Source organism: Oncorhynchus tshawytscha, linkage group LG08 (assembly GCF_018296145.1).
Source record: "Oncorhynchus tshawytscha isolate Ot180627B linkage group LG08, Otsh_v2.0, whole genome shotgun sequence".
NCBI classification, from domain to species: Eukaryota; Metazoa; Chordata; class Actinopteri; order Salmoniformes; family Salmonidae; genus Oncorhynchus; species Oncorhynchus tshawytscha.
This window is the reverse complement of record NC_056436.1, coordinates 80,426,330-80,439,833: the sequence shown is the minus strand read 5'-3', so window position 1 is coordinate 80,439,833 and position 13,504 is coordinate 80,426,330. Positions and strand designations below refer to the sequence as shown.

Sequence of the window (13,504 nt, the reverse complement as noted above, 5' to 3'; positions counted from 1 at the left end):
AAGAGGAGAAGGAAAGAGAGAGAAACAAGGGAGAAGGAAAGGAGAGGGAAACAGGAGAAAGAAAGAGAAGGGAAAAGGAGACTAGAGGTAAAAAATAGTAGAGAGGGAGAGAGGGAAGAGGAAAGGAAAGGAGAGAGGGAAATGGAGGAGAGAGAGACAGAGAAGGGAAAGGAGAGAGGGAAAATGGAGAGAGAGGAGACAGAGAAGGAAAGGAAAGGAGAGAGGGAAATGGAGGAGAGGAGACAGAGAAGGGAAAGGAGAGAGGGAAATGGAGGAGAGAGAGATGGAGGAAAGGAGAGAAAGGGAAATGGAGGAGAGGAGAGAGAAGGGAAAGGAGAGAGGGAAATGAGGAGGAGAGAGAGAGAGAGAAGGGAAAGGAGAGAGGGAAATGGAGGAGAGGAGAGAGAAGGGAAAGGAGAGAGGGAAATGGAGAGGAGATAGAAGGAAAAGGAGAGAGGGAAATGTAGAGGAGAGAGAGAGAGAGAAGGGAAAGGAGAGAGGGAAATGGAGGAGAGGAGAGAGAAGGGAAAGGAGAGGGAAATGGAAACGGAGGAGAGAGAGAGAGAAGGGAAAGGAGAAAGGAGAGAGGGAAATGGAGGAGAGAGAGAAGGGAAATGAGTGTGAGGAAAGGAGAGTGGGGCAGGGGAGAGAGAGAAACAGAGGAGAGGAGAGTGGGAATCGGGGAAACCTCCGACACCCCACATTGAACCCCTAATAAGATGGGGGGGATAGACAGGAGTCTGTCACACAGGCAGGAAGCAAAGTAGAGCAGGTCTCACTTATAGACTGACCCAGCCACCCTAGCTCTGCTTTTAACACAGACAGCCCTGGTGCCATCTGCTGTGATGGGACTGGATGCGCTGCATGGACTGGATGTGCTGCATGGACTGGGAAGAGGAGCAGGAGGAGGAGAAGAGAGGGAAGGAAGAGGAGCAGGAGGAGGAGAAGAGAAGGAAGGAAGAGGAGCAGGAGGAGGAGAAGAGAGGGAAGGAAGAGGAGCAGAGAAGGAGGAGAAGGAGAGAGGAAGGAAGGAGGAGCAGGAGGAGGAGAAGAGAGGGAAGGAAGAGGAGGAAGAGGAGGAGAAGAGAGGGAAGGAAGGGGAGCAGGAGGAGGAGAAGAGAGGGAAGGAAGAGGAGGAGGAGAAGAGAGGGAAGGAAGAGGAGCAGGAGGAGGAGAAGAGAGGGAAGGAAGAGGAGGAGGAGAAGAGAGGGAAGGAAGAGGAGCAGGAGGAGGAGAAGAGAAGGAAGGAAGAGGAGCAGGAGGAGGAGAAGAGAAGGAAGGAAGAGGAGGAGGAGAAGAGAGGGAAATAAGAGGAGCAGGAGGAGGAGAAGAGAAGGAAGGAAGAGGAGCAGGAGGAGGAGAAGAGAGGGAAGGAAGAGGAGGAGGAGAAGAGAGGGAAATAAGAGGAGCAGGAGGAGGAGAAGAGAAGGAAGGAAGAGGAGCAGGAGGAGGAGAAGAGAAGGAAGGAAGAGGAGCAGGAGGAGGAGAAGAGAGGGAAGGAAGAGGAGCAGCAGGAGGAGAAGAGAGGGAAGGAAGAGGAGGAGGAGAAGAGAGAGAAATAAGAGGAGCAGGAGGAGGAGAAGAGAGGGAAGGAAGAGGAGCAGGAGGAGGAGAAGAGAGAGAAGGAAGAGGAGCAGGAGGAGGAGAAGAGAAGGAAGGAAGAGGAGCAGGAGGAGGAGAAGAGAGGAAAGGAAGAGGAGCAGGAGGAGGAGAAAGAGGGAAGAAGAGGAGCAGGAGGAGGAGAAGAGAGGGAAGGAAGAGGAGCAGGAGGAGGAGAAGAGAAGGAAGGAAGAGGAGCAGGAGGAGGAGAAGAGAGGGAAGGAAGAGGAGCAGCAGGAGGAGAAGAGAGGGAAGGAAGAGGAGCAGGAGGAGGAGAAGAGAGGGAAGGAAGAGGCAACCCTCACACACTGACAGTGGGCTACTCACTGCAGTGAATGCACATAGGGAATGTTGTCACTGAAGTGAGCACTGTTGCTAGTTTGACAAGTCCTCTGATATTCTGCCGGCAGAAAGATACAGTGTGTAGGATGGAAAAATGACTGATCTCAGATATTTTACTCATGTAGATATTCTGTTATTCACCTTGTGAATTACAAACCAGTCGAGGTAGTGTCTGTGTGTGTGTGTGTGTGTGTGTGTGTGTGTGTGTGTGTGTGTGTGTGTGTGTGTGTGTGTGTGTGTGTGTGTTTTGTGTGTGTGTGTGTGGCGGGCTGGTGAACCCGGCAGGTGGAGGGTTCCTTTACAGTATATTCAAATACGACCTCATCTATGGAGCGACGAGCACTGAGGAGTGTGATGAACAGAGGCTCTCTCACTACACACACACACACACACACACACACACACACACACACACACAGGTATACCACCACCGTTTGGGCTGCTTCTCAAATGGCACCCTATATACATTAGTGCACTACTTTTGACTAGGTTGACATACTAAGGAATAGAGGATGTCATTTGTCTTGGTTGAGCTCGTTAGGATGCAGCAGGAGGTTATGAAGTGTGTCTAACGCTGACTGGGCTGATGCACTTGATCAGATAATGTCTACAATGATGTGGTCATCAATCCTATCTGTCAAGGGCACGGCATTATTGGCTGTGATTTAAACAAGCTTGGATGGTCATGAGAATTCAGACCTCAGCCTGGTGAAGCATTGAATCGCCCATATTTAACTTTCGATGTGAGTTAGGCCAGAGTGGTCTGATGAGCGAGGAACTAACGGAGCTATAGGAGTATGACTGGCAAATCCATACAGTATGAGCTAATCTGGTGTTCATTTCATTTGTTCACTCTGTTCCGGATGAAGAAGTAGCTGTAGCGTCCCGACAGCCGGGGTTTGTTTTTTCCCGTCCAGAACAGAGTGAACAAATGAACACAGCGCGTCGCGTTTCCTCTCTTCTTTCTCCTTTCGACATCTACATGAAAACTTCATTTTGCTGCTGACTTCTCCGATTTTTTTTTTTACTCAAATCCACCAAATAATATTTACCAGCTAATTTAACCTTAATTTCCATTCATATGTAAAACAAGGTAAGCCTGGAATCTTCTCTACATCTCAAATGATTGACATTGTTCACATAGAGATCAGGGTGCTGCCAGCAGCAAGGAGAGAGAGAGAGAGAGATGGGGAGAGGGGGAGAGGGGGAGAGAGAGGGGGAGGAGAGAGAGAGAGAGAGAAGGGGAGAGAGAGGGAGGGAGGGAGGGAGGGAGGGAGGGGGAGGGAGGGAGGGAGGGAGGGAGGGAGGGAGGGAGGGAGGGAGAGGGAGGGAGGGGGGAGATGGGGAGAGGGGAGAGGTGGGAGAGAGAGAGGGGGGAGAGAGAGAGAGAGAGAGAGGGGAGAGAGGGGAGAGGGGGGGAGAGAGTGGGAGGGGGGAGAGGGGGAGAGGTGGGAGAGAGAGAGGGGGAGGGAGAGAGAGAGAAGGAGGGAGGGAGGGAGGGAGGGAGGGAGGGAGGGAGGGAGGGAGGAGGGAGGGAGGGAGAGGAGAAAGGGAGAGAGGGAGGGAGGGAGAGGGGGAGAGAGAAGAGGGAGGGAGGGAGGGAGGGAAAGAGAGAGAGAGGGAGGGAGGGAGGAGAGAGGAGGGGAGGGAAAGAGAGGGAGGGAGGGAGGGAGGGAGGGAGGGAGGGAGGGAGGGAGGGAGAAAGAGAGGGAGGGAGAGGGAGAAGAAAGAGAGGGAGGGAGAGGGAGAGAGGAGGGAGGGAGGGAGGGAGGGAGGGAGGGAGGGAGGGAGGGAGGGAGGGAGGGAGGGAGGGAGGGAGGGAGGGAAAGAGAGGGAGGGAGGGAGGGAGAGAAAGAGAGGGAGGGAGGGAGGGAGAGGGGAGGAGAGGGAGGGAGGGAGGGAGGGAGGGAGGGAGGGAGGGAGGGAGGGAGGGAGGAGGGAGGGAGGGAGGGAGGGAGGGAGGGAGAAAGCAAGAGGCAGGGAGAGGGAAAGAGAGAGGGAGGGAGAGGGTGAGAGAGAGGGAGGGAGAAAATCTATGCTTTCAAAATCAAAGCCCTTTGAGATGCAAATCAGAATGACAAGCCTCTATTTTTACATCTGATTTTTTTATTTTTTTTATTTACTTCTTCTAACACAGCCCATAAAATAAATAATGATTTAAGACAATCGTAAGGATTGGAATACAGACGAATGCATGCATATTCGAAATTCCCTCTCTTTCTTGATTTGCTTTCCTCTCTACTCATTCCCCCTCTTCGGAATCAAGGGAGCGATAACCTCTGCTGCTTCTGAAGTGCCCCAACTCTTAGTGGTTTCCAGTGGCAACATGTTAAAACATGTCTGAGAAGTCCCCGTTAAGGCCCTGCCGCTAATGCAAGTTGTTCAGGCATCAGTGCAGTCAGTCTACACATAAAGCCTCAGTGATTACAGTGCAGTCAGTCTACACATAAAGCCTCAGTGATTACAGTGCAGTCAGTCTACACATAAAGCCTCAGGCATTACAGTGCAGTCAGTCTACACATAGAAGGACTCTTCAGTGAGTTGAATTGAACAAAACAATTGGACTTGGACTGAATCATGTTTATTTACACCCGATGGACAATAACGCTCAACCCGAACATAACCACCACATGTACACTACGTACTGCATATCCTCTGTGACAAACTGCTATGTTGGTTAGTGCATGGTTGACTGGTTTACCCTCTGATTACCCCTTCCTCATGTCTACACCCAGCCACCCTAGTCTTCTTCATGTCTACACCCAGCCACCCTAGTCTTCCTCATGTCTATACCCAGCCACCATAGTCTTCCTCATGTCTACACCCAGCCACTCTAGTCTTCCTCATGTCTACACCCAGCCACCCTAGTCTTCCTCATGTCTACACCCAGCCACCCTAGTCTTCTTCATGTCTACTCCCAGCCACCCTAGTCTTCCTCATGTCTATACCCAGCCACCATAGTCTTCCTCATGTCTACACCCAGCCACCTCTTATTACCCCTTCCTCATGTCTACTCCCAGCCACCCTACTCTTCTTCATGTCTACTCCCAGCCACCCTAGTCTTCCTCATGTCTACACCCAGCCACCCTAGTCTTCTTCATGTCTACTCCCAGCCACCCTAGTCTTCCTCATGTCTACTCCCAGCCACCCTAGTCTTCCTCATGTCTACTCCCAGCCACCCTAGTCTTCCTCATGTCTACTCCCAGCCACCTATTCATCCACGGATGCCATTTAACCCAGTTAAGGTACATGCTCTCTTAATGTCAGACACACACACATACACACACACACACACAGAAGATTGCCATGATTTTTTATCATTTTATCCAGCTGGGTGTGGGAGATGAGGTTTTAGAACATATGCCTCAGGAATATGACACATGAATTCTACATTCTGTCTATTTCAAAGTCTCTCTAATGCAGGCCGTTTGACTTACGTTATCTCTTAACACCTGAGGGGGGTGGGGGGCAGGGGGCGGGGGCACTGTACAGACTCCTCATATATCACAGCAATGATTACATTATGGAACCCATGGTTACTTAGCTGTCGTTTACTCTGCGCATTTAGTGGGGGATTAAACAGTCATGACCTAAATGTGTGTGTACATGTTTGTACAGTGTGTGTGTGTTCCTTCTCCACGCTCCTCACCAACAGGTGGAGAGGGGAGTTCCACAGGGGCAGGGTTCATGCTGAGAGTAGAGACGTTAACACTCGCTGAAACCCCAGTCGCAAAAACTACCACTCGACAATTCTGAGCCAGAACGGAGGAAATGGAAATGCTAAAATAGTGAGGAGAGTTTAGTGGAACATTGTTTGTTGTTGTTGTTGTGCTCTGTGTGTTTGGCACTGTAAGGCTAATGTCTGCAGTAGGTCCATAGAGATAAGGCTTTAGCGACGTGGACTGATGCACTGGGAATAATAAATTACATGCTTTTCTCTCTGTCTCGTGGCTCAACTTTCTGTTCACTACTCTGTGGAAAGGCTATTTGCATAATCCCCAATGACTAACTGAAAACATTCCTTTTTTTTTGCAATAATATTAAATCAGCATTTGTCACCATTATGTCTGATAGGTAGATGTTGCTGTTGTAGTGAGTTCTGTTCGGTATGGCTTGAGTCCCTATTTGTAGAGTTCAATGGGTAGATAATGGAAAACAGCTTAGTACACCTACATTTATGAGAACCATTACATTGTTTCTGGCTTAATGAAATACCAGCGCTACGATTTACTTTCATTACCCCACTCATGCTCTCTCTCTCTCTCTTTCCATACATCGTAAATGTATTGTTCTTATTTCAGCTCGTAGAAAACGTACAATCTCTCGCTGCGAGAACTAGCTCTGTTAAATGAAATTATGTCACGTGAATTAATCATGAATCATTCAAATTACTTCTTTCTAATGTACTGGTAACCCTGTTCCCCACACAGTGGACTGCTTTTGACAAGAGTCCGATTGGCCTATAACATGGAGAAAATCAGCCCTCCTCTAATTAATAACATGGAGATCATCAGCCCTCCTCTAATTAATAACATGGAGATCATGAGCCATCCTCTAGTTAATAACATGGAGATCATCAGCCCTCCTCTAGTTAATAACATGGAGATCATCAGCCCTCCTCTAGTTAATAACCTGGAGATCATCAGCCTTCCTCTAGTTAGTAACATGGAGATCATCAGCCCTCCTCTAGTTAATAACCTGGAGATCATCAGCCCTCCTCTAGTTAATAACCTGGAGATCATCAGCCTTCCTCTAGTTAATAACATGGAGATCATCAGCCCTCCTCTAGTTAATAACATGGAGATCATCAGCCCTCCTCTAGTTAATAACCTGGAGATCATCAGCCCTCCTCTAGTTAATAACATGGAGATCATCAGCCCTCCTCTAGTTAATAACATGGAGATCATCAGCCCTCCTCTAGTTAATAACCTGGAGATCATCAGCCCTCCTCTAATTAATAACATGGAGATCATCAGCCTCCTCTAGTTAATAACATGGAGATCATCAGCCCTCCTCTAGTTAATAACATGGAGATCATCAGCCCTCCTCTAGTTAATAACATGGAGATCATCAGCCCTCCTCTAGTTAATAACCTGGAGATCATCAGCCCTCCTCTAGTTAATAACCTGGAGATCATCAGCCTTCCTCTAGTTAATAACATGGAGATCATCAGCCCTCCTCTAGTTAATAACATGGAGATCATCAGCCCTCCTCTAGTTAATAACCTGGAGATCATCAGCCCTCCTCTAGTTAATAACATGGAGATCATCAGCCCTCCTCTAGTTAATAACATGGAGATCATCAGCCCTCCTCTAGTTAATAACATGGAGATCATCAGCCCTCCTCTCTGGAGCCAGCCTCTAGTTAATAACATGGAGATCATCAGCCCTCCTCTAGTTAATAACATGGAGATCATCAGCCCTCCTCTAGTTAATAACATGGAGATCATCAGCCCTCCTCTAGTTAATAACATGGAGATCATCAGCCCTCCTCTAGTTAATAACATGGAGATCATCAGCCCTCCTCTAGTTAATAACATGGAGATCATCAGCCCTCCTCTAGTTAATAACATGGAGATCATCAGCCCTCCTCTAGTTAATAACATGGAGATCATCAGCCCTCCTCTAGTTAATAATGGAGATCATCAGCCCTCCTCTAGGAGATCATCAGCCCTCCTCTAGTTAATAACATGGAGATCATCAGCCCTCCTCTAGTTAATAACCTGGAGATCATCAGCCCTCCTCTAGTTAATAACATGGAGATCATCAGCCCTCCTCTAGTTAATAACATGGAGATCATCAGCCCTCCTCTAGTTAATAACATGGAGATCATCAGCCCTCCTCTAGTTAATAACATGGAGATCATCAGCCCTCCTCTAGTTAATAACCTGGAGATCATCAGCCCTCCTCTAGTTAATAACATGGAGATCATCAGCCCTCCTCTAGTTAATAACCTGGAGATCATCAGCCCTCCTCTAGTTAATAACATGGAGATCATCATCCCCTCCTCTAGTTAATAACATGGAGATCATCAGCCCTCCTCTAGTTAATAACATGGAGATCATCAGCCCTCCTCTAGTTAATAACATGGAGATCATCAGCCCTCCTCTAGTTAATAACATGGAGATCATCAGCCCTCCTCTAGTTAATAACATGGAGATCATCAGCCCTCCTCTAGTAACATGGAGATCATCAGCCCTCCTCTAGTTAATAACATGGAGATCATCAGCCCTCCTCTAGTTAATAACATGGAGATCATCAGCCCTCCTCTAGTTAATAACCTGGAGATCATCAGCCCTCCTCTAGTTAATAACATGGAGATCATCAGCCCTCCTCTAGTTAATAACATGGAGATCATCAGCCCTCCTCTAGTTAATAACATGGAGATCATCAGCCCTCCTCTAGTTAATAACATGGAGATCATCAGCCCTCCTCTAGTTAATAACATGGAGATCATCAGCCCTCCTCTAGTTAATAACCTGGAGATCTCCTCTAGTTAATAACATGGAGATCATCAGCCCTCCTCTAGTTAATAACATGGAGATCATCAGCCCTCCTCTAGTTAATAACCTGGAGATCATCAGCCCTCCTCTAGTTAATAACATGGAGATCATCAGCCCTCCTCTAGTTAATAACATGGAGATCATCAGCCCTCCTCTAGTTAATAACCTGGAGATCATCAGCCCTCCTCTAGTTAATAACATGGAGATCATCAGCCCTCCTCTAGTTAATAACATGGAGATCATCAGCCCTCCTCTAGTTAATAACCTGGAGATCATCAGCCCTCCTCTAGTTAATAACCTGGAGATCATCAGCCCTCCTCTAGTTAATAACATGGAGATCATCAGCCCTCCTCTAGTTAATAACATGGAGATCATCAGCCCTCCTCTAGTTAATAACCTGGAGATCATCAGCCCTCCTCTAGTTAATAACATGGAGATCATCAGCCCTCCTCTAGTTAATAACATGGAGATCATCAGCCCTCAGTTAATAACATGGAGATCATCCTCTAGTTAATAACATGGAGATCATCAGCCCTCCTCTAGTTAATAACATGGAGATCATCAGCCCTCCTCTAGTTAATAACATGGAGATCATCAGCCCTCCTCTAGTTAATAACATGGAGATCATCAGCCCTCCTCTAGTTAATAACATGGAGATCATCAGCCCTCCTCTAGTTAATAACCTGGAGATCATCAGCCCTCCTCTAGTTAATAACATGGAGATCATCAGCCCTCCTCTAGTTAATAACATGGAGATCATCAGCCCTCCTCTAGTTAATAACCTGGAGATCATCAGCCCTCCTCTAGTTAATAACATGGAGATCATCAGCCCTCCTCTAGTTAATAACCTGGAGATCATCAGCCCTCCTCTAGTTAATAACATGGAGATCATCAGCCCTCCTCTAGTTAATAACATGGAGATCATCAGCCCTCCTCTAGTTAATAACATGGAGATCATCAGCCCTCCTCTAGTTAATAACATGGAGATCATCAGCCCTCCTCTAGTTAATAACATGGAGATCATCAGCCCTCCTCTAGTTAATAACATGGAGATCATCAGATCATCCCTCCTCTAGTTAATAACCTGGAGATCATCAGCCCTCCTCTAGTTAATAACATGGAGATCATCAGCCCTCCTCTAGTTAATAACATGGAGATCATCAGCCCTCCTCTAGTTAATAACATGGAGATCATCAGCCCTCCTCTAGTTAATAACCTGGAGATCATCAGCCCTCCTCTAGTTAATAACCTGGAGATCATCAGCCCTCCTCTAGTTAATAACATGGAGATCATCAGCCCTCCTCTAGATAATCAGCCCTCCTCTAGTTAACATGGAGATCATCATCCCCTCCTCTAGTTAATAACATGGAGATCATCAGCCCTCCTCTAGTTAATAACATGGAGATCATCAGCCCTCCTCTAGTTAATAACATGGAGATCATCAGCCCTCCTCTAGTTAATAACATGGAGATCATCAGCCCTCCTCTAGTTAACAACCTGGAGATCATCAGCCCTCCTCTAGTTAATAACATGGAGATCATCAGCCCTCCTCTAGTTAATAACGTGGAGATCATCAGCCCTCCTCTAGTTAATAACATGGAGATCATCAGCCCTCCTCTAGTTAATAACATGGAGATCATCAGCCCTCCTCTAGTTAATAACCTGAGATCATCAGCCCTCCTCTAGTTAATAACATGGAGATCATCAGCCCTCCTCTAGTTAATAACATGGAGATCATTAGCCCTCCTCTAGTTAATAACCTGGAGATCATCAGCCCTCCTCTAGTTAATAACCTGGAGATCATCAGCCCTCCTCTAGTTAATAACATGGAGATCATCAGCCCTCCTCTAGTTAATAACATGGAGATCATCAGCCCTCCTCTAGTTAATAACCTGGAGATCATCAGCCCTCCTCTAGTTAATAACATGGAGATCATCAGCCATCCTCTAGTTAATAACATGGAGATCATCAGCCCTCCTCTAGTTAATAACCTGGAGATCATCAGCCCTCCTCTAGTTAATAACATGGAGATCATCAGCCATCCTCTAGTTAATAACATGGAGATCATTAGCCCTCCTCTAGTTAATAACCTGGAGATCATCAGCCCTCCTCTAGTTAATAACATGGAGATCATCAGCCCTCCTCTAGTTAATAACATGGAGATCATCAGCCCTCCTCTAGTTAATAACATGGAGATCATCAGCCCTCCTCTAGTTAATAACATGGAGATAAGACATCTTGCTCTGGTCTCCTCCACACCCACCCCTCGTCTTCATGTGATATTGTCTTGTCAATGCAGAAGGACGTCTACTGTTATTTCAGATTGTAATGGGGAAACATGACCTAATGCCACATTAAACACATTATACATTAAGCACCTTCCTTAGTCGATTGCACTTATGATAAACAGCTCTGTTTTTCTTTTTCGCTCTCTCTCTCTCTCTCTCTCTCTCTCTCTCTCTAGGTTTCTCTATCCTTCAGGCCATCATGGAGTCAGCGGTGACCAACAATTGGCAGGTGACGGCTCGGTCTGTGGGGAGCATCACGGACGCAGCAGAGTTGAAACGGATCATCGAGGAGATGGACAGGAGGCAGGAGAAACGCTACATCATCGACTGTGAGGTGGACAGGATCAACACTATCCTAGGACAGGTAAGGACTTTATGGAATATTTATTGACTCAAGACATTTCAGCTTTAAATTGTTTATACGTTTTTGAAAATGTTCTACAAACAAAATTCCACTATGGGGTAACGCTTGCGTTTATATGTATGTTCAGTACAGTGCCTTGCAAAAGTATTCATCCCCCTTGGCATTTTTCCTATTTTGTTGCATTACAACCTGCAATTTAAATGCATTTTTATTTGTATTTCATGTAATGGACAAACACAAAATAGTCAACATTTCTGAAGTCAATTAAAAGATAAAATAAAAAACGGAAAAGTGCATATGTATTCACCCCCTTTGCTATGAAGCTCCTAAATAAGATCTGGTGCAACCAATTACCTTCAGAAGTCACATAATTAGTGAAATGAAGTCCACCTGTGTGCAATCTAAGTGTCACATGATCTGTCACATGATCTCAGTATATATACACCTGTTCTGAAAGTCCTCAGAGTCTGCAACACCACTAAGCAAGGGGCACCATCAAGCAATTGGCACCATGAAGACCAAACCATAAAGACCAAACAGGTCAGGGACAAAGTTGTGGAGAAGTACAGATCAAGGTTGGCTTATGAAATAATATCAGAAACTTTGAACATCCCACAGAGCACCATTAAATCCATTATTAAGAAATGGAAAGAATACCGCACCACAACAAACCTGCCAAGAGAGGTCCGCCCAACAAAACTCACAGACCAGGCATTAATCAGAGACTCAACAAAGATACCATAGATAACCCTGAAGGAGCTGCAAAGCCCACAGCAGAGATTGGAGTATCTGTCCATAGGACCACTTTAAGCCGTACACTCCATAGAGCTGGGATTTACAGAAGAGTGGTCAGATAAAAGCCATTGCTTTAAAAGAAAAATAAGCAAACACATTTGGTGTTTGCCAAAAGGCATGTGGGAGACTCCCCAAATATATGGAAGAAGGTACTGGTCAGATGAGAGTAAAATTGAGCTTTTTTAGTCCATCAAGGAAAACGCTATGTCTGGCGCAAACCCAACACCTCTCATCACCCCGAGAACATAATTTTCATCGGCAGGGACTGGGGAACTGGTCAGAATTGAAGGAATGATGGATGAAGCTTAATACAGGGACATTCTTGAGGAAACCTGTTTCAGTCTTCCAGAGATTTGAGACTGGGATGGAGGTTCCCTTCCAGCAGGACAATGACCCTAAGCATACTACTGAAAACAGCACTCGAGTGGTTTTAAGGGAAACATTTAAATGTCTTGGAATGATAACAATATCAGAAATGAACAGTGTCAATTAAATGTAATAATATACAGTATGTAAAAGATCAATAACAATATCAGTGATAGAAGAGGTTGTTATCTGCATACGATCAGAGATAAAATTATTCCCAGAGCAGCAAGTTTTAAAATTGTATCAGCAACGTGTGTTAGGAGGAGAGTCATTTGAATGAGGCACTGCAAATGGTGCTGATCCGTCCAAACCATGCATGAATAAGGGAATCTGTATTCCAGCCTGTTTCTGTTCTGCCCTTGACTTTGGTGCAGGGCATGTGATGTCCATAGCCTGTCCATAGAGTGTTTCATGTTATCCAGAGTTTTGGTGACTGTAACTGTGCTCACGCTAGCAGAGCTGGTTTGGCAAAACTCCCTGATCTTCTCAAAAATATCAGTTTGTCTAGCTGTGTCCAGTCCAGGTGGTGCTTGTACAGGCAGACCATCTATGGATGGAAGGATGTCAGTGTTGTGCAGCAGCTGAAACCTGGTCCTGACTGAGTCCCAACGTCTTGGCGACAACAACACCAGACTCCAGAGCATTGAAGCTGTAAAACAGGAAATAAACAAAAATATTAAGACATTACAACCTTGCACAACATCAATTCACCTCCCCAGCTCTAGATAAGAAGAATCACCTCATACAATTCAATAAAAATGATATTCACCTGAAGTGCTGGTACTGTTTGATCTGTGGAGGCAAAGGCTCGAAGTACGGAGTCAGGTGTTGTTGCCAGCCATAGCTTTCCACCAGCACCGTACCATCTTCCAGTCCAACCAGCTGTTGGATGTTGACACTCCTGTCACAGTGCTGTCCTTCACAACACCAGCAATCTCAGATAAAGTGTTCACTCTGGTCTTTCTGAAGCTCTGCTTGAAGAGGCTATATAACTAGCAATGCGAAATGGCAATCTGAGATAACATTACTACAAACAGATCATAAATGGAATGTTTGCTAGCGAGCCAGCTATGTAGCATCAGCTAGCTAGCTAACAGTCAGCTTTAACTTGGGGTCTTTTGTTTATACATGTTTATACATTAGCTAGCTAACATTAGGCTATATTATTACACACAGATCGTAAACATAATGTTAGCTAGCGAGCTAACAGTAAGCAGCAATACGTAATTGAAACGAAGTATACTGAGG

General features: G+C 46.0%; 1 protein-coding gene across 1 annotated transcript in view; it reads left to right on the top strand.

Moving 5' to 3' along the window:
• The window catches only part of LOC112235203 (glutamate receptor 3), a 120,536-nt gene that overhangs the window by 100,878 nt on the left and 6,154 nt on the right, over positions 1-13,504 (top strand). Inside the window, exon 4 of the mRNA XM_042326328.1 lies at positions 10,908-11,095. Within this exon, the coding sequence (XP_042182262.1) occupies positions 10,908-11,095 (188 nt within the window). The remainder of the gene's footprint in view (positions 1-10,907; positions 11,096-13,504) is intronic.